A 23,741-nucleotide genomic window follows, 5' to 3' on the forward strand; every position below is an offset into this window, starting at 1 on the left:
AATGAAGTATTTGTTTCTGTGCTGTATAACTCTATGACTGTGAGTCAAAGGGTGGAGGGAAAGGGCAGGAAAGTGGATGTGAGGAATATTGGATCAGCTGTGATCCTGTTGAATGGCAGAGCAGGCTGATGGGGCCACTTGGCAATTCGTGTTGATATTTCTTATGGTCTTATGATGTGATGACTTGAATGTAAGAGGTTTAAAGGAAGTGGCTGTGGAAATGGTGGAGACATTTTTTGAAATATTCCAGAACTGACTGGACTTCCTCGTCGAATCCCTGCAGTGTGAAAACAGGCCCTTTGGCCTAACAAGTCCACACTGACCCTCAGAGCATCCCACCCAGAACCATCCCCCTATAACACACCTATTCTACAAATCCATGAACACTATGGGCAATTTAGCATGGCCATATCCACGTAGCCTGCACACCTTTAGACTGTGGGAGGAAATCCACACAGACATGGGGAAAACGTGCAAACTCCAGTCACTTGAGGGTGGAATCGAACCTGGGTCCTTGGCGTTGGGAGGCAGCAGTGCTAACCACCATGCCACCTCCAATGGGATTCCCACCAATTGAAACAATTAATTTGACAACGCTGTTCAAGAGAGGGACACAGAATATGGAAAACTACAGACCAGTCAGCCTGTTTTTTGGAAAATTATACAGTCTATTATTAAGGTGAAACAGAAGGATATTTAGAAAGGCTTAATGCAACTAAAGAAAGTCAACTTGGATACTTGAAAGGGAAATCATGAGCTAACTTTCTTTGAGGATATAACGAACACACCTGATAAAGGGGAACTGCGCAACAGGGTGTGTTTGGATTTCAGAAGGCATCCAATAAGATGCCATATAAAAGGTTATTGCACAAGTTAGGAGCTCATAGATTTGGGGGAAATGTGTAATGGATTGAGGATTCGTTAAAACACAGAAAGCAGAAAGTCTAAATTAATTTGTCATTTTCAGGTTGGAAATATGTAGCTAGTGGAGTGCCACAAGGATCAGTCCTCAATCATTTGGTGTCTATATTCATGACTTGGAGGAAGGGACAGCGTGTAACGTATCTAAATTTACTGACGATACAGAATGGTTGGGAGGACATGTCATAATGAGGACATATTGAATCTACAAGGGAATAAACGATTGAGTAGGTAAAAAATGGTAGAAGGAAAGTATGAGGTCATGCACTATGGTAAGAACAAATAAAAGGAAGACTATTATTTAAACAGAGGGTGTTTCCAAATAAGTCTATCACAGAGGGATTCGTGGGTGAAATACAAAAAGTTAGCATGCAGGTACAACAACACTAAAGAAAGCAAATGGAAATTGCCTTTGTTATAAAAGTAGGGAAGTCTTGTTGCAAATGTGTTGGTGAGGCCACATCTGGAGTACTATGTACAGTTTTGGTTTCACTCCATATTTTAGCACCCTATCTACCCACTCACCTCAACACATTCATCCACTAACGTACTGAAAAATATTCAGATGTCCCAAAGTTTTGTAGCATGTTGGTAAGTGAGAACTTACCAGAATGCAGCAATTTTGTGCTGCTTGGTTCTATAAAAGGGGCCATTGTCTGTCTTCCTCTGACAATCCTATCTTACAAAATGGATCCTGATAGAAAATTACTCCACATGTCTAAATAGGCCATGTTGGGAGGTGCCAGCTAGAAATGCAAAGCTCCATCATAACACAAAAATGGAGAAGATTGGCAATCTGATGGTAGTTGCTGCCCATCAAAACATTTGACCTACGTAGCCATAAGATCACCTAACAATCGAGGAAAACACCAGCACTGAAAAGAATGTGGTTCAGCCTCAGTTTTCAGACAGGGACAGAGTGAGTAGCTAGTGAATGACTTCTGGAAGAACTGAACATGATAACTTATTTCTAGTGTTTAACAGGAGGAGATTTGTAAGTACTGTATATCAGACAGGCAGCTGCTGATGCTACATTAATTAAAAACTTAAAGATTGCAATTGATAAGTACATTTGAGGGAAGCAAAGTTATAAAGGGTTACAGAACCAAGGCAGTGGAAGAAGTTAAGATAAAGATCTAAATAAATAGCTGAACACGTTGGCAAGGTTGAATGACCTGTACCTAACTTGCTGTCCCTTAAATGATTCAGCGTTCTAGTCTCAGTCATTCTTCCCGAACACAGTGCTCTAAATACATTCTGACTCCTGGGGGTGGGTGGGGTTTGAACTGGTCAGATGTGGCTGTGTAAATTATTGCCACCTCAGATCATACAGGAATATAATTCTCTAGGGCTCCTGTGGCACAGTTGTAGTGACTCGTACCTAATGAGCCAGGTACAAGGAACAAAAACAGAAGTTGCTGGAAAAGTTCAGCAGGTCTGATAACTCCGATTTTTCACAGATGCTAACATTTTGGGTCCAGTGATCCTTCCTCATAATTGGACCAGAAACCTGCTGAGATTTTCCAGCAACTTGTTTTTGTACCCAGTTTAGAGCATTGCAGTTCTTTTAGTTTTTTTATTTAGTCTCAGTTTAAGGTCCACTTGCTCCAAAGATAACATAACATGTCTGAACAGCTGATTAAAAGATATAATTCCCTCAGTCATGGGCTCTTGCGACCCATTGGTAGTGTTCATACCCCTGGGTCAGAGGTCTGGCTTTGAATTCCATGTGCCATGGAGATCTTAGACACATCTGACCAGATTGATTAAAATAATAGCGATAGTCAGAACTGCTGATGCTGGAGAATGAGATAACACTGTAGAGCTAGATGAACACAGCTGGCCAAGCAGTGTCAGAGGAGCACGAAAGCTGACGTTTCGGGTTGAGACCCTTCTTCAGAAAATTAAAATAATGATTAATATAATACTTTTTTTGAAATATAATTTTGTAACGGGGGCTACACTGCAAGCTACTTGGTTTGTATTTACTCAAACAATCCAACACTGCAAAACATTCCTGTAATGCTTGCGCAAAGAAATTGGTATGAATTTAAACATGTTAAAATTGATGAATCTTCCACTCTGAGGGTCACTGGACTCAACACATTAACTCTTTCTACGGACTGTGCTTCTCCAGCACACTGATCCAAGCAACACAAGTGGCTTTAAAAACCTGTTGGCCTCAGCTCAGTAGCAGCCTTGGTGTAGCTCCAGCACACTTGCTTTTGGTGTAGGAAATTATGCATTCACTCCAGCATTAAGAACCAAATCAACATTCAATACAATACCAGAGGACTGCTGCACTGCTGAAGGAGTCTTTCAGTACATTGAACTTAAGTGAGATCAACCCTTGCAAAAACGTGCAATACCCTTTGAACAGCAGGGGAGTTCTCCATTTATCTTTTAACTACCAACAGATTGTAGAGTTGTTCATCTCAGTGCTATTTGTAGATGCTTGCTGTGCACAAATTACCACTGTTTCCAACCTTTCATTAGTTGTTACATTTGTACATCCAGTGAAATAGAGTTGAAAAGTTTAGAACAGTGAAATTGTGCATACATCCAGCATGTCCATTCATGGCAATCTATAGAAAGGGGCAAAGCCACAACCGGATATAAACAGCCATTCAAAAAAGTTACCAACTCTGCACAACTCAATTTGCCTTGAGAATTCTGAACAGTCTCTGGCCTTTGATACCATTTTGCATTTGCATGCACAACAGTCACTTGCAGATTAACATCTTTACCATCCACATCTATTCTGGAAGTCCACCAGATGTTTGGAGGGTTTTAAAAACCTAAAGCCTCAGCCTACCTTTAACTTGTAGGTTGGTACTGAACAAAATCAGGTGCCCAGCATATTGTCATCTAACTCACTACAAACATTAGTGGAAATTCAAAAACTGTTCAAAAGGCTGTGGGATGCCAGGCACTTTTCCAAGACTGATGGATTTTTATTATGCAAGGTATTGATAATAGGTTTAAGGATAGAAACATTATTAGATCTGATAGCATCTGAGGAGGGAGGACAATGTGGAATATGGTCACCTTGTAGTACTTAAGAGTCAATGGATTTCACATTATCTACTTGACCTGGGCAGTTTCTCCTACAATCCCAACATCCAGAATTTTTATTTTAGTGGATATACACTAATTAGGGTGTAGATCTGCTGGGATGGCAGATCAGATGAGGCTGTCCTGTTCCTATTCAGAAACAAAAGCATTGATTTGGATCCACAAATCAGACTGACTTTTTTCCCTAGGGTGTAGTGAAGAAGCTAATGCCATTGAATAGGCCTACAGCAGTACAAAACAGCTGAATAACTTCAAGGACTAGGAATTAGGTTTAAAAATTGGCTTAGTGACACCTGCGTTTCAGAATGCAGAAGTGGTCTCATGCCACTCATTTGCATTGCTGCAGGTAACAAGACTATCCAGATTGTCAAAAGTTTGGATGTCTTGCTTTCTGAAAAGATGCAGAACTTGGTTTAAATTGGGTCCAAAATATAGTTTCTAACCCATAATGGCAGATTTGATAAATCAAAATTGGTGTAACTAGATGGCAGCTTTTGATCAGAACATGACAGGACAAAAATGTTAGTCTGAATTAGTAATTGTGTAAACCAAAACCAGAAATGGTGGAAAGGCTCAAATTTGGCAGTGGAGATGCCAAATTGCTAACCTCAAGCTACATAATGAAAGCCATTTCCAAAATATTCTAAAGGATGCCAAGTAGAAGTGCAACAGGAACTTCAGCAATCTAACAGCAAGGGCAGTGTCAATGACTCTGGATGAATAATCATTATGATTCACTTCAAGGCATACTATTTGTATACCTTGATTTTAGATTAGATTCCCTACAGTGTGGAAACAGGCCCTTTGACCTAACAAGTCCATACCACCCCTTGATATATCCCACCCAGACCCATCCCCCCTATAACCCACACACCCCGAACACTATGGGCAATTTAGCATGGCCGATCCACCTAGCCTGCACATTTTTGGACTGTGGGAGGAAACTGGAGCACCTGGAGAAAGCCCACACAGGCACAGGGAGAATGTGCAAACTTTCTTTGGAAAAATTGTCAATTTGAAGTTATTTTAAATAACATTCAAAAGTTAGCAATCTGTCTATTGCAAAGGAGCCCTACAACGTGGGACAGCCAGTCCAAATCTAACAATTTGGCAAGGATGCAAAGACTATGCCATCAACTCTAATCCCTCCTTTAGGCAATATTATGGACATTGCACCCCCCCAACCAAGGGCTTAAATGTTTAAGATTTGCTTCATCTTAACAGAAGCACCTCTTGTCATGTTAAGGAATGCTACTGAAGCAAGGGAGAACCAGCTTCATTGTGTAACAGCATCCATTTATAAAATCAATAACCATGGCAACAAAAAGGCACCACAGCATTTACAAGTGCTTTTATTCAGACAAAGCAAGACAATACAATTCTACACAGCTAACACTTATAAAAATGGCTGCAGTTTTCAAAACCAATGCTGCTGCTTTATAAAGCTATATTGATTTCAACCTTTTTAATCAACCTCTCCCACATAATGGATGCAGGCAGGTTTGGATCACGATTTACAAAGTATATTAAAAGTTACAAAAGTGTTTTTCATGGAACTAAGACAATTATGCCAGACAGCCAATGTTCAAGAAGAGTTAAACTTCCAGCTTGGGTTTATGATAACACTGCTGGACTGATGGTAATGTCAGTCTGGTGACTGGTTCCTCTACAAGAGGGCTAAGTTGTTGCTGAGGCCACAAGGTTAGTGGGCTTATTACTGACCATAACTGCTCGGCCAGCTGCCAATTGAAGTTTTGAAAGTGACCAGTTCTCAGGGTTATATTTGAACAGGCATTGAACAGAAAAAACACATTCAACATAAACAGGACTTGTCCACCCCCCACCCCAGAATTTATGGACATGCTACACAAAACAGACAGAACTCCTACAAATACATTCTGTAGTTCAACACACTTCTGGCTAGTTTACAATAGGCACCAACTGGCTTTGCAATCCCAGACATTTACCAGTAAAAAGCATTATTGCTCCCTTTTGGGCAAAAGCAACCAGCTGAATGTAGATCAACATATCTGGTAGCCACATACACTGTGGCACATTGCCATGAATGACAATATTGTGGCCTTCAATCCTTATCACTCCCCTACCCCTGTAGACAATATCACCTCTGGGGTACTGAAGTTTGACTTAAATACTCTGTAAAATTAACAACTCCAAAAGCTAGCAAACCCTGATACAAAAGAACATATTTCATCCACTGTAATCCTTATTCACTGGCAGGTTTCACATGCAGTCCATTGAGTTCTCTGGAACAATACTCAGGGCACTTCCTGCTCCAAGTCCCTTCAGTGGTGTACAGGTAGGAGGAAGCATTGCATTTGAACTTGGGTCAACATTTTCAATATCTTCCATTTTTTCACCAGTGCACTCCCAATTGATGTGGAACCTGGTAACTCTTGGATTTGAGGCCAAAATATTTCGCTGGAGCTGAAAGGGAGAAAAATGGACAGTTAACTGCAGATCACACTCCGACCCATCTAGATCTTACACTAAATTAAACAGATGAGAAAAGCAAGATCTGCAATGTAACAGAAGTAGACCATTTTGCCCATCAAGACTACTCCACCACTCAATGGGACCACAACTGATCTGGATCCTCAATTCCATTGTCTTATCGACATAATTCTAGATTCCTGGTTCAAAAAGTCTCAGCCTTGAACATCCTTAAATGACCTATCCCCAACAGCCTTCTGCAGTAAAGTCCCATTAAATCACTGCTTCATTAGGAGAAATTCTTCATTTGTCCTAAATGGGGAACCCTTAGTCAGAGGACATGGGAGCATCTAGGAGGACAAGTAGGAACAACCATCTACACTTACCCAGTCAGCCTTCAAAGAATTGAGTTGTTTCAATGAGATCATCTCATTCTAAATGAAATTCATAAAAGCCTAATTCAAGAAAATCCCTCCATACCCAAGATTAAACTAGTGAACCTTCTCTGGACTGCCCTACACCATTAAGTCCAGGATAAAACCCCACAAAACTTCAGTATTCTAGCTGAACCACCCCACCCAAATATTTTAACAATGATTTCCTTTGAAAGGAAGGCCAACATTCCACCTGCCTTCCTATTACCTACAGAACTTGGACAACTGATCTACAAAATCACTGCAGCTTTCTGCAATGTTATTCACATTACTATCTGCCAGTTTTTGCCCACTTGCTTAATCAGTATTCTGTAGACGATCATCCCCATTTGCCTTTTCACCTACAAACTTGACATTAGTACATTCACTTCATTAATATACTGAAAATAACCAGTTCAAACGGGTCCATGTAGCACTCCACCTTGAAAATGCCTCCTTTACCCCAAAGGTCTTTTCCCAGTCAAGCCTAGCCATGTAAATTTTAGCCCCAGCACTAGGTTCAAACAGTGGCACATTCTTTTGCTTTTCAGCCTATACATTCCAAGGGTCTTCCTTGCACCCTGCCCTTCCCATGTTTAAAAGCCCTCACCTACAGCCTTAATTATTCCACTCACCAGGACTCTGTAGCTCTCCAGTTCTGAAGTGTCCTCAAGTCTGACACAGGGCAGGCAGTATAGTCTGTAGGACAACTGTACATATTCTCTCCTCCACCCACACAACCATACTGTCTTGTTATAGCCACAAACATTTCCCCATCCACTTAAAGGCTGCCTGTGACAGTGCAGAGGCCAGTTGACTCATCATCCCTGCTCTTGTCCACAGCTTGAAACAATCTCAACTACTGGAGAAATGCAAAGGCCAAGACTCCTCAAAAGCTTTGCCTTGGATCTCCATACCGGCCTTGACTGCAGACATCCATCCTGATCCAACCAAACCTGAAAGATCAAACTGGGGATTGTGACAACCTCTGGAGCAAGGTATCTACAATATTCCATCTCCATAATGTGGCACAATTGCTGCACCCAAAGTCCAGCTTCTCAACACTGATCTGAGCTTACTTGAAATGCAAAACACCTACTATAGACAAATTCATCCTGATTATATCCAGCCGCTTTCAAACTGAATCAGCACCATATCAACTGCACTGCAATCAATTTTTATTCTAATGGTCCATGCCTTAATCTTTACACTTAAGGACTTTGTATAAAAAAACCTAAGTTTTATTTCTCATGCCTAAATCTAAATTTTTTGTTTAAAAAAGGTTTTGAAATAGTTTGGCAAAGTAGTTGAGAGGATTGTTTTAAGCTGTGATCACTGTGGGGGACAAATGGGAAACAACTTTGGAAGGGATTGACTGATTTCCTATTAAATTGTACTATAGACCCAATAGTCAGTAGGAAATTGATAAAACAAATTTGTACAGTGGTCTTGGTTATTTGAGAGAATAGGTGGTTATTGTAGGGGATTTTAATTTTCCTGGGACTACCATAGTGTTTGGGGCTTGGAGGGAGAGGAATTTGTTAAGTAGACCAAATTCTGAATTGGTATGTGTACCAAATAGAGAAGGTGCAAAACATGACCTGCTCTTGGGAAATAAGGTCAGGCAGGTGACAGGTGTCAGTGAGGGAGTACTTTGGGGTCAGTGACCATAATTCTATTAATTTTTAAAAAGGAATAGAAAGGGTTGACTGGATTTAAAAGTTGAAGTCCTAAAATTGAAGGCCAATTTCAACAGTATCAGTCTCAAACTTTTAGAATTTGATTGGAGGCAGAGGGGAAAATGGGAAGCATTCAAAAATGAGATTACAAGCATCCAGAGACTCTGTTCCTACCATCAGGGAGAAGGGCAAGGCTGGTAAGTGTAAAGAATGCTGAATAACTACAGAAATTGTGTTGCTCAAGAGACAGCAAACATGTCAGGTACAGATATTTCTGCTAGAATGCATGTTTCATTAATTTTATTAATGCTTAACATGGAAGAAGAGTGGACACTTTGGCTAATGCAAACTTTCTACTATACATCTAGCAATTTTCTATGGCTCAATTTTCTATAGCATGAGATCACACAAGAACACCACTATCATTTTATAGGAGAACTACTTATATAGACAGCAGACATTGGGCAAATTCCTAGAAAAGTACAAGGCACAAGTTTACTTAAGAGGAAAAGCAAAGGGCAAATAGGGTAAAGGAGAATCCAAAAGGGATTCTACAAATACATCAAGGTCAGAAGGGCAACATCAAGAGAACAGGGACCTTAAGGATCAATGCCACTTGTACAGGATGGGGAGATACTAAACAAGTATTTTGCAGTGTTTACCATGAAGGATATGGACATGAATGCAGGGAAATAAATGGCAACATCTTAAACTATTCATATTACAGGGCAGGTGCTGAAGGTCTTAAAACAAAGGTGGATAAATTTCCAAGCCCTGATCAGGTGTACTTGAGAACTGTGGGAAGAGAGGGAAGAGACTGCTAGAATATTTGTATCAATAGCCACAGGTGAGGTGCCTAGGGAAGAGATATTGCTAACATGCCACTACTTTTAAAGGCAGTAATGAAAAGACAGGGAACTAGAGGTCAGTGAGCCTCGGTGGTTAGGTTGTTGGACAGAATCCAGAGGGACGGGATTTACATACATTTGGAAAGGCAAGGACTGATTAGGAATAATCAACATGGCTTTGTGCATGGGAAATTGTCTCACCTTGATTGAGTTTTTGAAGTCATAAGAGGATGACAGGGCAGAGCAACAGATGTGATTTATGACTCAGTAAAGCATTAGACAAGGTTCCTCATGGTAGACTGTTTAGCAAGTTAGATCAGAGGGGAGAACTAGCTATTTGGATACAGAACTGTCTTCTACCTTCAAGCCAGAGGGTGGAGGAGGAGATTGCGCTTTAGGCTGGAGGCCTGTGACCAGCAGGGTGCCACAAGGATCAGCGCTGGGTCCACTGCTTTGTCGTCATTTGTATAAGTGACTTAGATGTGAACATAAGACGCGTGTTTAGTAAGTTTGCAGATGACTTCAAAATTGGAGGTGTTGTAGGCAGAAGGCAACTCAGTAAACAGTATCTTAATCAGATAGGTCAATGGGCTGAGGAACAGCAGAGGGAATTTAGTTTAGATAAATGCTGGGTGCTGCATTTTGGCAAGACACCAGTCAGGACTTGTACACTTAATGGTTAAGGTATGGGGAGCGTTGCTAAGCAAAGATCTTCAAGTGGAGGTTCACAGTTCCTTGAAAGTGGAGCCCCAGGTAGATAGGATAGTTAAGGTGGTTTTTGGTATGGTTGCATTAAAAAGTGCACTGACCATAGAGTTGTAAGATCATGTTGCAGGTGTGCAAAACATTGCTTAGGCCACTGTGTATTGTGGCCAATTCTGGTCTCCCTATATTGTGAAGCTAGCAAGGATTCAAAGGATTTACAAGGATGTTGTCAGGTGAGGGTTTGAGCTATAGGCAAGCCATTTTCCCTAAAGCATGAGAGGCTGGGAGGTTTATAAAACAGATGGAGCATAGGTAGGACAAGTAGGCAAGGTTCTTCCCCACCCCCACCTTCAGGGTAGTGAAGCCCAAAACTAGAGGGCATGGGTAGAAGGTGGAGATTTAAATTTGGACCCAAGGGGAAACTTCTTCATAGAGGGCAGTACATATATAGAATATGCAGCCAAAGGCTGGCACAATTACATTGTATTCATTTACCCATCCAGATGCCTCAAAGGATTACAGATATGGACCACATAGGATGTAAATAGATATAGAAGGGTCAATCAGAAGCCATAAATTTGAAGTGATTGACAAAGAAAAAGCCAACATGAAAGTCACGAGGAACGTTCAGTGGGTGATCAGAAGCCAGAATACACCATCTGAAAGGGGGAAATGTGCTAATTACTATGATTTAATCTTCACAAACTTTTTGTAACTAAACCAAAGTTTAAACCAATACTATAGGTTGAATGACTGCTACACCAACTTCCTTTCCACTCAAGTGGAGACTCTAGGATCTTATAGAAAGCTTACCTTGGCATAGACAGGTTTCATTGGTGGGTTCTCCTTTAATTCAGGGTCTGTATATTCATTATTCACATAATACCCCACACGAATAAACTCTTGATCTCTGTATGTGCAGGTAATCAGCACCACAGTCACACCAACTGCATCAGCATCTGGAATGAGGCTTGCATTTGGAGCATCAGCCTAGAATATTAAACATGTCCATGAGATCCATACAATTGTGAAATCTGTGCAAATATGGATCAATCCTCAAATACAAACCTGTAACATTTTCTGTAAAGACAAGCCCAAGCCTCCACAATTCAAACCCACAGGAATTTGTATTTTCTCGGTTGAAAAACCACTGCTTTGTTTAATCAGTTTTGTACAAATTCACCACCAGCTCCAAGGCATGGACACCTAACAGGCCTCTTGACTTAAACTAATGCATACAGAGCTGTTGTAAGCTTCATTTGAAGACTAAATTGCATCTTTAAACAACATGAACACCACATCCTTAAAATCTATTGTCATTAGACATGACTAGCAAGGCCAGCATTTGTTGCTTATCCGTACTTACCATTGCTAACCAAGTATTGCCACTATAGACTAGCTTGCAACTCTAGACATTTGAATTTAAATTTGTCTGAAAATGCTGTAAGCCACCTCTAAATGCTGCAAACAGCATACAAACTGGGACAGTTATGGAGAAATTGGATGCAGTGGATCAAGTTTAAAATTGAAGTCAAGGACTTGGGGTGCAGACTAGACCAGTGAACCAGACAGTGATAGGCAAGTTGAAGCAGATTCAGAGAAACAGAACGTGTGTATTTGGGAAAAGCAAGGACTGATTCGTGATAGTCAACATAGCTGTGGGGGAAAATCAGGTCCGACTTAATTGATTTTTTTTGAAGTATGACAGGAGAATCGATGTAGGCAGAGCAATGAATGTTGTCTACATGGACTAAAGTGAGGGGTTTGACAAGGTTCCACATAGTAGACAGATTAACAATGTTAGATCAAAGAATACTTAGAGAACTAGCCACCTGGATACAAAATTGGCTTGAATGTTGGAGACAGTGATGGTGGGGGGGTTGCTTTTCAGACTAGAGGCCTGTGATCAGCAGTGTGCCACAAGGATCATTGCCAGGTCCATTTTGTCATCTGTACAAAGCATTTGGATGTGAATACAAACAGTGGTGGACAATGAAGGAGGTTGGCTCAGTGTAACAGGACCTGATCAGATTGGCTGAGGGGGGGGGGGGGGGGGGGGGGGGGGGTGGAGAGAAGGGGGAAGCAGCTGGAGTTTAATCTGTATCGATCAGGCCACTTTCAGAGTATGTGTGCAATTCTGGTCTCTGCTATAGAAAAGATGTTGTAAAATTTGAATGGTCCAGTTCAGATTTAAGGATGTTGCCAGGGTTTGAGCTATAGGGAGAGGCGGAATAGGCTAGAGGCATTTTCCCTGGCATATCAGAGGCTGAGGGGTGACCTTAAAGGTTTACAGAATCATGAGGGGCATGGATAGGGTGAATAGTCAGAGTCTGTTCTCCAGGGTAGGGGAATCCAAAACTAGACAGCAAAGGTTTAAGGTGAGGGGAAAGGCATAAAAAGGGACTAAGGGGCAACTTTGTCATGCAGTGTTGCGTATGGAACGAGCTGCCAGGGGAAGTGTGGATGCTAGTACAATTACAAAATTTGAAAGGTACCTGGATGGGCAAGGCCAAGGGATATGGGCCAAATGCTGGAAAATGACTAGATTTTAGGTTAGAGTTAGCATGGACAAGTTACATCAAATCTGGTTTCCATGCTGTACATCTTTTGTATTGAAAAAGACATGCCCTCCAGCAATATCTCAGCTGCCACTCCTTCAGCCTTGCCATTTAGGGAAGGGGACAAAACCATAGAGGGGAAGCTTGCCTTCGTCACTCCAGCTCCCCTGCACCTCAAGACACTGTCCCAACCCTCAACTCAAAAACAAAGTGAGCAGCTTGTGCACAATGGTACACTGAACTGCATATACTTACAATCTGGACATGCTGCTGCTGAGATCACTGCACATAATGTCAGTAACATGCCCTGTCACCAGTTACAATGGAGAAACCTGAACATATGCCCCAGAACACAGGCCTGGACTACTGATCAAACAATTATTGTATGTATTTAAGACTCCCATAGATAAGTTCTTCATCCATTGGGCAAGTTGAGGATTTTATGGGGAAATTGCTGGTAGTACATATGAGGAATGTCAGATCAGCATGGCCCTACTGAATGGTGCAGCACTCAAGGCACCAAACAGCCTATCCTGTTCCTATTTGTGTCTTACAGACATTACCAGAACACTATCCATTCCTAGCTGTTAGTTCAGCACCTGTATACTCAGGTCAGAGACTCAGCTGTGTTTTAAGAGATTTCAATTCCATGGCTAAGAACTATGATTCAGAAAAGAGATTCTGGTAAGACATCTGATGAAGTGGATGACGCTTCAAGTGTCAACTCAAGGTGCCTGCCTTAAATATGTAGAATGTGCATTTACCAAACAGGAGGAAGAGGTTTGCAGAGGATAGAACTAGAACCCACATGATACTTTTATGAAGTCATCTAGTTTGGATGACAGTACCTAGTCAATGGGAGGGGGGGGAAGGGGGAGAAAATCAGACTGGAAATAATTTCAGCAATATGGAGACAACCAGCAGGCCCCAGAAAGCCCCAGCATAAGCAAGGGTTGGATAATCTTTTAAGTTGTACTATTAGATTAGGCTTAGTTTCCACAGTATACACATTTGGCAAATCACTGCACCAGCCAGCCATAGAACAGGCACAATCTTAATGCTGTAACAATTCTAAAGCAGCAGTACTGACTACAGCCAGTAATTAACAGTTTTCAAAGGCTGTTTCACAACAAGTTAGGATAAAGGAACTAAAGGAATAATGCTATGCCTTCTGTGCAGGCCATAGGTAATAGTTTAAACAAAATTGGCTATGTATTCAGTTATGAAATAAGACAAGAAATTGTTGTACTATGCAATCTGATGTTTATGTGCAGCTGAACAAGGGTTGGATGCTCTAATACATCAGTCAGTTCTGACATACTGCTGATGGAATGGCTATTCAAAGCTCAAGTGACAAGCTTTCAATTGTTGAAGTTAACTGGACCAATTTGCCAAGATTCACTTTTAAAACCACAATGGTGAAGGCTAAAGATATTGGAGGATACATTTCAGAACCCAGTGTAAACAGTGAAGAACATCCCACACAGCATCCAGCTTATGTAGGAAGAGTTACATTGCAGCTGCAGCACACAATTCAATCTGAATGATACTATACACTAAGATTTCTTCATAAATTTAAGCTCAGTTGTAGGTTAAGGTGTGGGTATTAAGTTTGCTGCAATGTTGCTAACTCTGGGTAAGAGCATTTCTAACTCCCTTCTGCTTCCAACCAGCTACATTAAACTTATGCCATCTGATCAGTGACATGATCAGAGAAAGTGGCCTATTTAACCTTAGTCTATCCAATCTTCCCTCAGTTAAGTCTCCATTCAGCAACTTCAGGAATGAGATCACAGCTCTCCACTAACACAAGCTCTTGCTCCTGAGGCAACCGAAGGAGACATGAATGATTTTACAATGAAGCTGACAGCTGAGGAACACAAGGACTTTGGGGGAATAAAGCAGGGAATGGGATGGACAGGATTTGCTCTACAACAATGGATTGAATGAGCCATGTTTCTTGCATTTTATGGTTTGCACATCAGTGTGAATGGAACAAGGAACTTAAATCAAGTGTATGAGAGAACTAAAATCTGACCTGCCCTGAGATTCTATTCTCAGGCTTTAAGATAGCTGCTGAGGTGGTGAGGACATTAAAATTAATATTCTAGAATTCCTTATAATCCAGGAAGCCCTCAGTTTGAGAAAACTGCAAGTGACTCCTATTTTAGGAAGGGTTTCCATGATTTGGTCAAAGAAAAGTCAGTCAACTAGTCATATGGCATACAAACATACCCTTCTGTGCAACTTGTACACACTAGACATCCCCCATCTATCAGTCCCATTTGCCAGCATTTGGGCCATATCCCCTAACCCCCTCTTATTCGTGTGCCCATTCAGATAGCTTTTAGATGTCAGTTGTACCAGCATCCACTACTCCTTTTGGCAGTTTGTTCTATACACACCAACCTCTACATAAAAAAATTGCCTCAGGTCCTTTAAATCTTTCCCCTCACCTTACACTTGTGCCCTCTAGTTTCAAACCCCCTGCTCTAGGAAGAAGACTGGCTATTCATCCTATCCATTCCCCTCTTTTTTCATAGTTAGAACATAGAACATAGAACAGTACAGCACAGAACAGGCCCTTCAGCCCACAATGTTGTGCCGACCATTGATCCTCATGTATGCACCCTCAAATTTCTGTGACCATATACATGTCCAGCAGTCTCTTAAATGACCCCAATGATCTTACTTCCACAACTGCTGCTGGCAACGCATTCCATGCTCTCAACTCTCTGTGTAAAGAACCTGCCTCTGACATCCCCTCTATACTTTCCACCAACCAGCTTAAAACTATGACCCCTCGTGCTAGCCATTTCTGCCCTGGGAAATAGTCTCTGGCTATCAACTCTATCTATGCCTCTCATTATCTTGTATACCTCAATTAGGTCCCCTCTCCTCCTCCTTTTCTCCAATGAAAAGAGACCGAGCTCAGTCAACCTCTCTTCATAAGATAAGCCCTCCAGTCCAGGCAGCATCCTGGTAAACCTCCTCTGAACCCTCTCCAAAGCATCCACATCTTTCCTATAATAGGGCGCCCAGTTCTTTAGATAAAGAATATAGTAACAGATGAGAAGTAATTGTACTGTTCTTAAGACTTCCAGAGGCATTTAACAAGGTGCCATATGCAAAGAAAGAGCTCATTGTAGGGATAATTTCAGTTTGTGACACTGTCATTACTGGGCCGGCCAGCATTTATTGTTCCAGGGAATTAGGAGCAGGCAAAATGGCTTTACTGGTATTCAGAGCAGTTAAGAGCCAGCCACACTGCTGTGAGCCTGAAGTCCAATGCAGCCGATAGCAGATACAGGCAGATTCCTTTCTTTAAAAAGGACACAAACTTCACCTGGCTCACAATCTACAGTGGTTACAGAGTCACCATTAGATTAGATTTTAATTCCAGACTTATTGAATTCAAAATTCACCATGTCAGGTTTGAAGCCATACCCCCATAAATTAGAACATGGGCTCTGGATTATTAGTTTAGAGACATTACATTTAGATCCCCCCCCCCACCCAAGAGAACAGCTAGAGGATTGTTCGATTATGGGAAGCAGCACATTTATGCAAATAGGTCTTTCAGTTTGGCAAGATGCAATTCATGGAATGCTATAAGAATCTGTGCTGGATCAGTTAATTATTAACTGTACCATTGATTTGAACTAAGGGGGTCAAATAGATAGGCATAAATTTGCTGAGATATTAAGAAACTAAATTGTGAAGAGCAAAGAGATGCAGGTAAGTTAGTATGCAGGTGTGGCAATTTAACAGCCAAGAAATGGAATGTTGCTATTGTAAGGGAATGGAATATAGAAGGGATGCAAGAGCAGTTGTAGGGTTATATCAAGAGTATTATGTACAGTATTGATTTCTGTATTTGAGGAAATAGTTGTTCAATTTTTAGACTATCCAGGGATCAGTCACTTCTGAAGGAAGGTCAGCCAGCCTATCCTTTGGAGGTTAAAATTCACTTCTCGTTCTTCTCCTGAAGAAAGATGCAGATTCAGAGGATATACTGAAAGATGTTTCATGTGGGAGACATGAATGCACCTGCTTATAATAAGCAATCTTTGAATTCTCAGGACTGAGTGCTATTGAACAAGTGGAGGTGGTCAGTGTATAAAACAAAACTCCCTTTTATCAGAGAAGAATCTAAGGTTGTGAAGGGTCACTGCATCTGAAACATTAACTCCATAGATGCTGCCCAATGTGCAGACTTTAAGAATGAAGGTTACTGGAGGTAAACAGAAATGCTGATTTAAGGCCAGCCAGAATTTTAAGTGGTAGAGCAAGGGAAGGCCCAACAGGCCAAATGGTTTGCTCCAAAATCATGATGTGTATACCTTGAGTACCTCAACTGCCTTGCTACCTGCAGAATATATTCACAAGTCTCTGTTCCTCTACTTAACAGCAGAGCTAGAGTTACAAATATATACCGTAGCAGCTCACCAGGAATCTATTAACATCACTTTCTAAACTCAGGTGGTACCACCTAGGAGGGGGCGGCAGATAACCCCTCTGCAAGGCAGCATTGTTTTAGAATTCTATCACCACAGCCAAAAACATACCACTCCATTTGAAAAGTTTAGTCAACCCAATAATCAGATGAAGCAAGTGCATATAACCCTGCAACTGCTCTTGCATCCCTTCTATAGAACAGGTTGAGGAGAAAACACCTACAGAGGACTGCTAGCTAGAGACATTAGCCACAGATCCAACTGTCCTAATCCAGCCCTAATAATTGGAAGACAATACATATTGCTAGTCTTGATTAGTTTAAAACAGCACCTAACTCCAACATATACCAACTGCACAGACAGGAGCACAATTCCCTCAGTTATTGGTTTGAATGGAATATTACATTAAAGCCACTTAAAAGCAGGAACCATAGAGTTCATTTCATTGGATGATTAGAGATATAGGAACACAGGATGGAGAATAGTCTCAACTAGTTTACATTAGTCTTTGGTTGTCTGTTAAGTAGTAGGATTCATGAACAAACATTCCTAGGCTAAGATTCAAAAAGTCTGTGTGCAGAAAAAGGCTATTGGCCCATAAAGACTGCGAACGTGTTGTCCCCAGGCTCATCATCCTCCTCCTCCTCCCCCAATAACCCTACATGTACTATATCTAATCAACCCAGACCACACATCTTTGGGCTGTGGGAGGAATCCCACACAGACATGGAGGAGAGGCAAACTTCACTCAAGGAATTGAACCTGGGTCCCAAGTCTTATGCAGCAGTGTTGCTAACCACACTGATTCAACTCACTTGCTTTAAGTGAATGGGCAAAAGTCTGCCAAGCAGCATGATACTGGAGATAGTAAAGTTTACATTGAGAACAAAATCAAAAACAGCAGTATTAATTCAAGAGAATGACTGCAGAATTCAGAGTTGCAGAAGGATTGAGATTTCAGTGAACAACCCACATTTGTACGCAGGAAAAATTGGGAAACTAAATAACTTTTATACTTTACCCTGAGGAATTGAACAAAGTGCTGTTATGCATGAGCTACACAGGGCTCTAGTGAAACCGGAAACACAAGACATGCAACTTTGGTCTCCTGATTCAAAGACAGACCCAAAAGCATTGGAAACAGAGCAGAAGGCAGCCATTTGACCCTTCAAGCCTGCTCCACCATTCTTCACAATAATGACTGCTCATCCAACTCAATAGCCTAATCCTGCATTCTCTTCATAACCTTTGATTTCATTCACCTCAGCACCAACTACTTCCTGTGGTAACAAAGTCCAAAGGCTCATCATTTTTTGGTTGAAGAAACATCTCATCTGTCCTGATGAGTCTACACCAAAACCTCAGACTTTGACTCCTGGTTCTGGACACCCACCATTAGGGACATCCTCCCTACATCTAGCCTATGCAGTCCTTTAGAGTTTTATAATTCTGAAATTCCCTTCATCCTCTGAATTCTAGCAAAAAACAATCCTAGTCAGTCTTCATACATCAGTCCCACCGTTCCCCAGAATCAGCCTGATAAACCCTAACTGCACTTGAGAGCAAGGGCAAACTTCCTCCAAAAACAAAAAGCCCAAAATGTACACAATGTTCTAGGTGTGGCCTCACCAAGACCCTATATAACTGCTACACACCCTTGCTCATGTACTCAACCTCTTAATGATGGCCAACATAACGTGCCTTTTACTGCCTGCTGCACTTGTACACTTACCACAAGGACAGCCACATCCTACTGCACACTCCCTCTCCCAATTTACAGCCATTCATGTAATCTGTCTCCTTGTTTTTGCTTCTAGAGTGAATAACCTCATTTATACAAGTTATACTGCATCTGCCATTGATTTGCCCACTCACCCAACTTGAGATCCTGAAGGATCTCTGCATCCTCACCACAGTTCACCCTCCCACCCAACTTTATCGTCTGCAAACTTGGAGATATTACATTTTGTTCCCACATCCAAGTCATAAAATGGAAAAAGCTCAGAAGTGGCTTACCAGGTCAATACCTGGGATGAGTGGCCTGTTATGACAATGTTGGGCAAGGTGGGCTTGTTTCCACAAGTTTGGAAGAGGGGTAGTTATTTGATTGAAGTACACAAGATGCTGAATGGTAATGACAAAGCAGACATGGAAGGGCTGACCCTCCAAGAGTCCATTCAGAATGAGGAAGTGGTCAAAACTTAGGGTTACCCTATCAGAGTATATGGAGATTTTCCCCAAGAGTTGCACAACTTTGAAAGGCCTCAAGACAGTGAAGGCAGGGTCATTAATCATTCAAACTGAAGGATCTTAAGAGCAGAAGTTATGGGTTGTGGACAGGATGAGTAGGAACATGGAAGCCTATTAGTTTTAAAATAGAAATCACAAACCTTAAGCCTTCCAATTAAGAATTTTAATGTTTATTGTCTAGGGCAAATTTTAATGGAATGACAGGAACTTTCAAAAGTTGATTGGAGTAGATGGCTCACACGTAAAGGGACTGACAAGTGGGAGCCTTTCAAAAATATGATAATGAGTTCACAGGCATTGTTTCTGTAGAGTGGAAGGTAAGGCTGTTAAGAGTAGGTAACAAAGACAAGACAAGTTCCCATCAAGAATAAATACCATCAGATGTAGAAAACTGGGATCAAAGGAATCAGTTTATAAACAGTGTAGGGCAGTCTGAACAGGGAAGTTAGCAGGGTAAAGAGGGGATTATAAGATTGCATTCTCTAACCTAATCTGTTAAGGCTAAGAGATTCTACAAGTAGATGAGCTACTAGGGAGAGAATAGGGACTCCTTACAGATCAAGAAGGAACCTCAGGAGATGGAAACACTAATGAACATTTCACACCAGTTTTTACTATAGAGAATTGAAATAAAATCAGTATTTTGAAATGGGAAGTGCTAGAGATCTCAAAACAAAAAGTGGACAAAGTTTTGGGACTTGATCCAGTGTATCCTAGGACATTGAGAGTTGTGGGGAACTACAGGGCCCTCAAAGATGTGTAACATCTATAACCACAGGTAAGGTGAAGAGTGGGTAATGTTATGCCTTTAAGGCTACAAAAAGCCTGAGCCTTACATTGGTGATAAATTTGAAGTGATTCTAACAGATTTTACATAGAGGGGCTAGGACTGGTTAGGAATAGTCAGCATGGTTTTGTGCAAGAGCAAATCATGTCTCTCAAACTAAGTTTTCAAAATAACTAAAAGGATTGAAAGCAGAAGTGGACTTGTTTACAGAGACTTTAGGAAAGCCTTTTGAAAAGGTACCACATGGTAGTCTAATTAGAGAAGTTAGACCACATCAGATTCAAGGAGTGTTTGCCAATTGAATTGAAAATTGGTTTGGTGGTACAAGACAGTGGTGGTGGGTTGTTTTTCCAGTCTGGAGGCCTGTGACCAGTGTGTCACAGGGATCAGTACTGGGTCTACTTATTTATATAAAGAAATTGAATGAGAATATAGAAGACATGGCTAATAAGTTTGCTCATGACACCAATTCTGGTGGTTCAGTGGACAGTGAAGGTTGTCCAAGAACAAGATCTCAATAACTGGGTCAGCAGGCTAAGTGGCAGATGGATTTTAATTTGGATAAGTAAGATTGCATTTTGGGAAAACAAACCAAGGCAGGACTTGTACAGATAGTGGTAGGGCCCAGGTAGAACAGGGAACAGAGGTTCAGATGCACAATTCTTTGGAACTTTCACAGGTAAACACAGTGTTAAGACATTTAGCACACTTGTCTTCATGGCACAGAACTTTAAGTATTGGAGCCAGGTTGTAAAGAGCATTGAAGCCTCATCTGGAGTACTATGTATTGTTCCAGCTGTGCTACTGCAAGAAGATCGTTAAATTGAAGGGTTCAAAAAATATTTATTAGGATGTTGTCAAAAAGGAGGGTTTGAGTTATAAAAATAAGCTGGGACTTTTCCACTGGATCATAAGGGATTGAGGGGTGAGCTCAAAATCCCCAAGGGGCATAGATAAGGTAAATAAGCAAAGGTCTTTTCCCTAGGGTGAAGGAGTTCAAAACTAGAGGGTATATTTTTAAGGCAGGGGAGAACTTTTTAGGACAGCCTGAGGAATGTTTTATTAATGCAGTGGCTCATGTATAAAATGAGACTGCCAGGGGAATTGGCAGACAAACCTGGTTATAAAACATTTGGGTAAGTAAACGAGTAGGAAAGATTGAGGGATATGAGCCAAATGCAGGCAAGTGGGACTAGTTTAGTTTGGGAACATAGTGGGGACTACTTGGACCAAACAGTCTTTTTCCATTCTGTAGGACTGACTAAGGCAAGATAAACAGATCAGCATCTTATTGATTAGTAGCAGATACAAGGCCAAATGATTTACTTCAGAGGCCCCATGAGCCAACATCAGTTTGTAACTTGTAATGTTGCAGGACAGAAACCCAGCTCTGACTGCATCTTGCTTGGTGCTGAACCTGCATGAGTAGGAAAGCCAGAAAATCTAGAAGGACAGAAAACTGGGAAGAGCCAGTCCCAGTCATGATGGATATACACACAGAATGAGTACAAGGAGACTGCAGGTTGGCAGTCTTAAACATTACAGAGATCCCATTAGAGCATCACTGGACCATGTCCACCTCCCCACTAAACAAATACATCCCATTCATACCTGAAACACAAACATGTGACGACCAGCAGGGACAGGTCCGACCAGCACGGAGTCCAACACCTGGTCATGCTCCTCACTCTCTGCAGAGCCAACGTAGATAATCTTCCATTCTAGATCTGGATAGGAAAAAAGGAAAAAGGAAAAAAACAGTAAAGTCAAAAACAAACAAATAGAAACAAAGTTGCTAGAAAAGACCAGCAGGTCTGGCAGCATCTGTGAAGGAAAGAACAGTTAACATTTCAGGTCTGGTGATCCTTCCTCAGCACAGAAGCAGAGTAGATCTAGTTAGGAAGAGCAGAATGAAAAATAAGAGCTTATGACTTGCTGCAAAAGCAAAGGCGATGAAATAAAGACCAATAACAGTGAGCAATTAGAAAGAGGATGGGGATGAAAAAGGGACAATAAAATCTGGAGCAACGCCAACAATAAACGTAAGGATAAAAATTAGAAAAGTGGGGCGGCGGGGGGGGGGGGGGGGGAGAACGCTCAACGGAACTTGCAAGCACCAGCAGCAAAAGCGGGGGTGTGGGGGAGAAACGAGAGAAAGGCGCGCGCGCCATAGCCACTGATTGACAGCTCCATTGATAAAACAGGCTGCTGCCCGGGGGCGAACCTGCCATCTCCTCCCCTCCCCCCAACTCACCGTCCGGCAGGTCCTCGATACACTCGAAGGTGATCTCAAACTGAAAGGGGTTGTTGAAGGGGGACGGGTTGTCCAGGACCACCACATTCAGCACCTGTACTTTGGCCATGGCGGAGGGGCCGCCCCCCGCCCGGGGGGAAATGAGGTTGTTAGGGTAAAGAAAGGACTCGGTGTCCGGCCTGCTCCGTGACGCGGGACTCTTTCCCCCTCCCCACCACCGCCTTCTCGCTGTTAACGACAAGCGGCCGCAGCTGTCCAGCGTCTCCCTCCTCCCGCCGTCTCCACAGGCCTGCCCGCTTTTTTTTTTGCGCGCTCGCGCTAAAGTCCCACTTCCTCTGACGGGCGGCTCCGACACTGCGTGCGTCCCGCCAACCCCCTCCTCTATTTATAGCTGCGCTCACTCTCGCGAGAGCTCCCCGCGGGTCAGTCGATTAACTTTATTTATAAACAATTCAGGCAACTGGCCACGCCCCTCCCCGCCCCGACATCAGCAGACCCCGCCCATCCACTACGGTCCCCGCGTCTCAATCATAGTCCCGCCCGTCCCCGCCCCGCAACTGGAGACACCGTTCCATTCCCTCATAGACCGCGCTCTTCTACACAAATAGGCACCGCCTCCCACACTGACCCCGCCCATCACGCACTCGGACTCACCAGTTGTCCCCGCCCCTAACCCACTGGTCCAACCCCTGCAAATCGACCCCGCCCATTACCACGTCCCATTCCTTTAGACCCCGCCCTTCACCAAATAGATCACGCCCACAACATATGATGCCACAACACATCATCCCCACTCATTCATGCACAGGCCCCGCCCATTTCCAGCTGCCCAAGCCCCTCCACCCACAGGCCAGCCCCCGAGTCACCCTGTCCCATGTACTCACAATCTGCACCCCTTGCCAGTTCTCAGGAAGGATCACTGGATCCGAAACATTAACACTGCCTTTCAATCTGCAGAAGTTACTACTGTAGAGACTGTAATGAGGTCAGTGGGTGGACCTCGTTTCTGATGAATGATCTAGGCCCAAAACGTCAGCTTTCCTGCTCCTGAGATCCAGCTTGGCCTGCTGTGTTCATCCAGCTTCACACCTTGTTATCTCGGATTCTCCAGCATCTGCAGTTCCCATTGTCTCAGAGAATAGGAGTTCTCTGATGGGGGCTGTTAACCTACCCAATCAGGGAGCACTGGCTGACTGGCGTAACAGGAGTGACAGAAGCTCTGTTCACTCTATGACCTGGATCAATGCCAAAGACCCTCCATGTTGTAAGTAAAGGGTCACCTGGTGACACAATACCGGTCTCTTGGAGTTATTTCAGCGAGACCTGTTGAGTTTTTTGAGCAA

At 42.4% G+C, this 23,741-nt stretch overlaps 1 protein-coding gene and 1 long non-coding RNA gene across 3 annotated transcripts in view; one reads left to right on the forward strand and one right to left on the reverse strand.

Annotated features, from left to right (window-relative positions):
* The window catches only part of LOC125447407 (uncharacterized), a 56,279-nt gene that overhangs the window by 6,251 nt on the left and 26,287 nt on the right, over positions 1–23,741 (forward strand). The window contains exon 2 of one of the 2 annotated variants that reach the window (XR_007246550.1): positions 7,704–7,859. This is a non-coding gene — a long non-coding RNA (uncharacterized LOC125447407). Of the gene's footprint in view, positions 1–7,703; positions 7,860–23,741 lie in introns of those variants that run through there. The other variant, XR_007246551.1, reaches the window with a different exon arrangement.
* Positions 5,332–22,778, reverse strand: asf1bb (anti-silencing function 1Bb histone chaperone). The gene is made up of 4 exons (XM_048521734.2): positions 22,399–22,778; positions 21,756–21,871; positions 10,906–11,082; positions 5,332–6,441 (listed from the first exon to the last, which is right to left on the reverse strand). The coding sequence occupies exons 1-4, from the start codon at positions 22,505–22,507 to the stop codon at positions 6,238–6,240; spliced, it is 606 nt and encodes a 201-aa protein (XP_048377691.1). The 5' UTR covers positions 22,508–22,778; the 3' UTR covers positions 5,332–6,237.

The sequence above is a fragment of the Stegostoma tigrinum genome, chromosome 35 (genome assembly GCF_030684315.1).
Source record: "Stegostoma tigrinum isolate sSteTig4 chromosome 35, sSteTig4.hap1, whole genome shotgun sequence".
NCBI classification, from domain to species: Eukaryota; Metazoa; Chordata; class Chondrichthyes; order Orectolobiformes; family Stegostomatidae; genus Stegostoma; species Stegostoma tigrinum.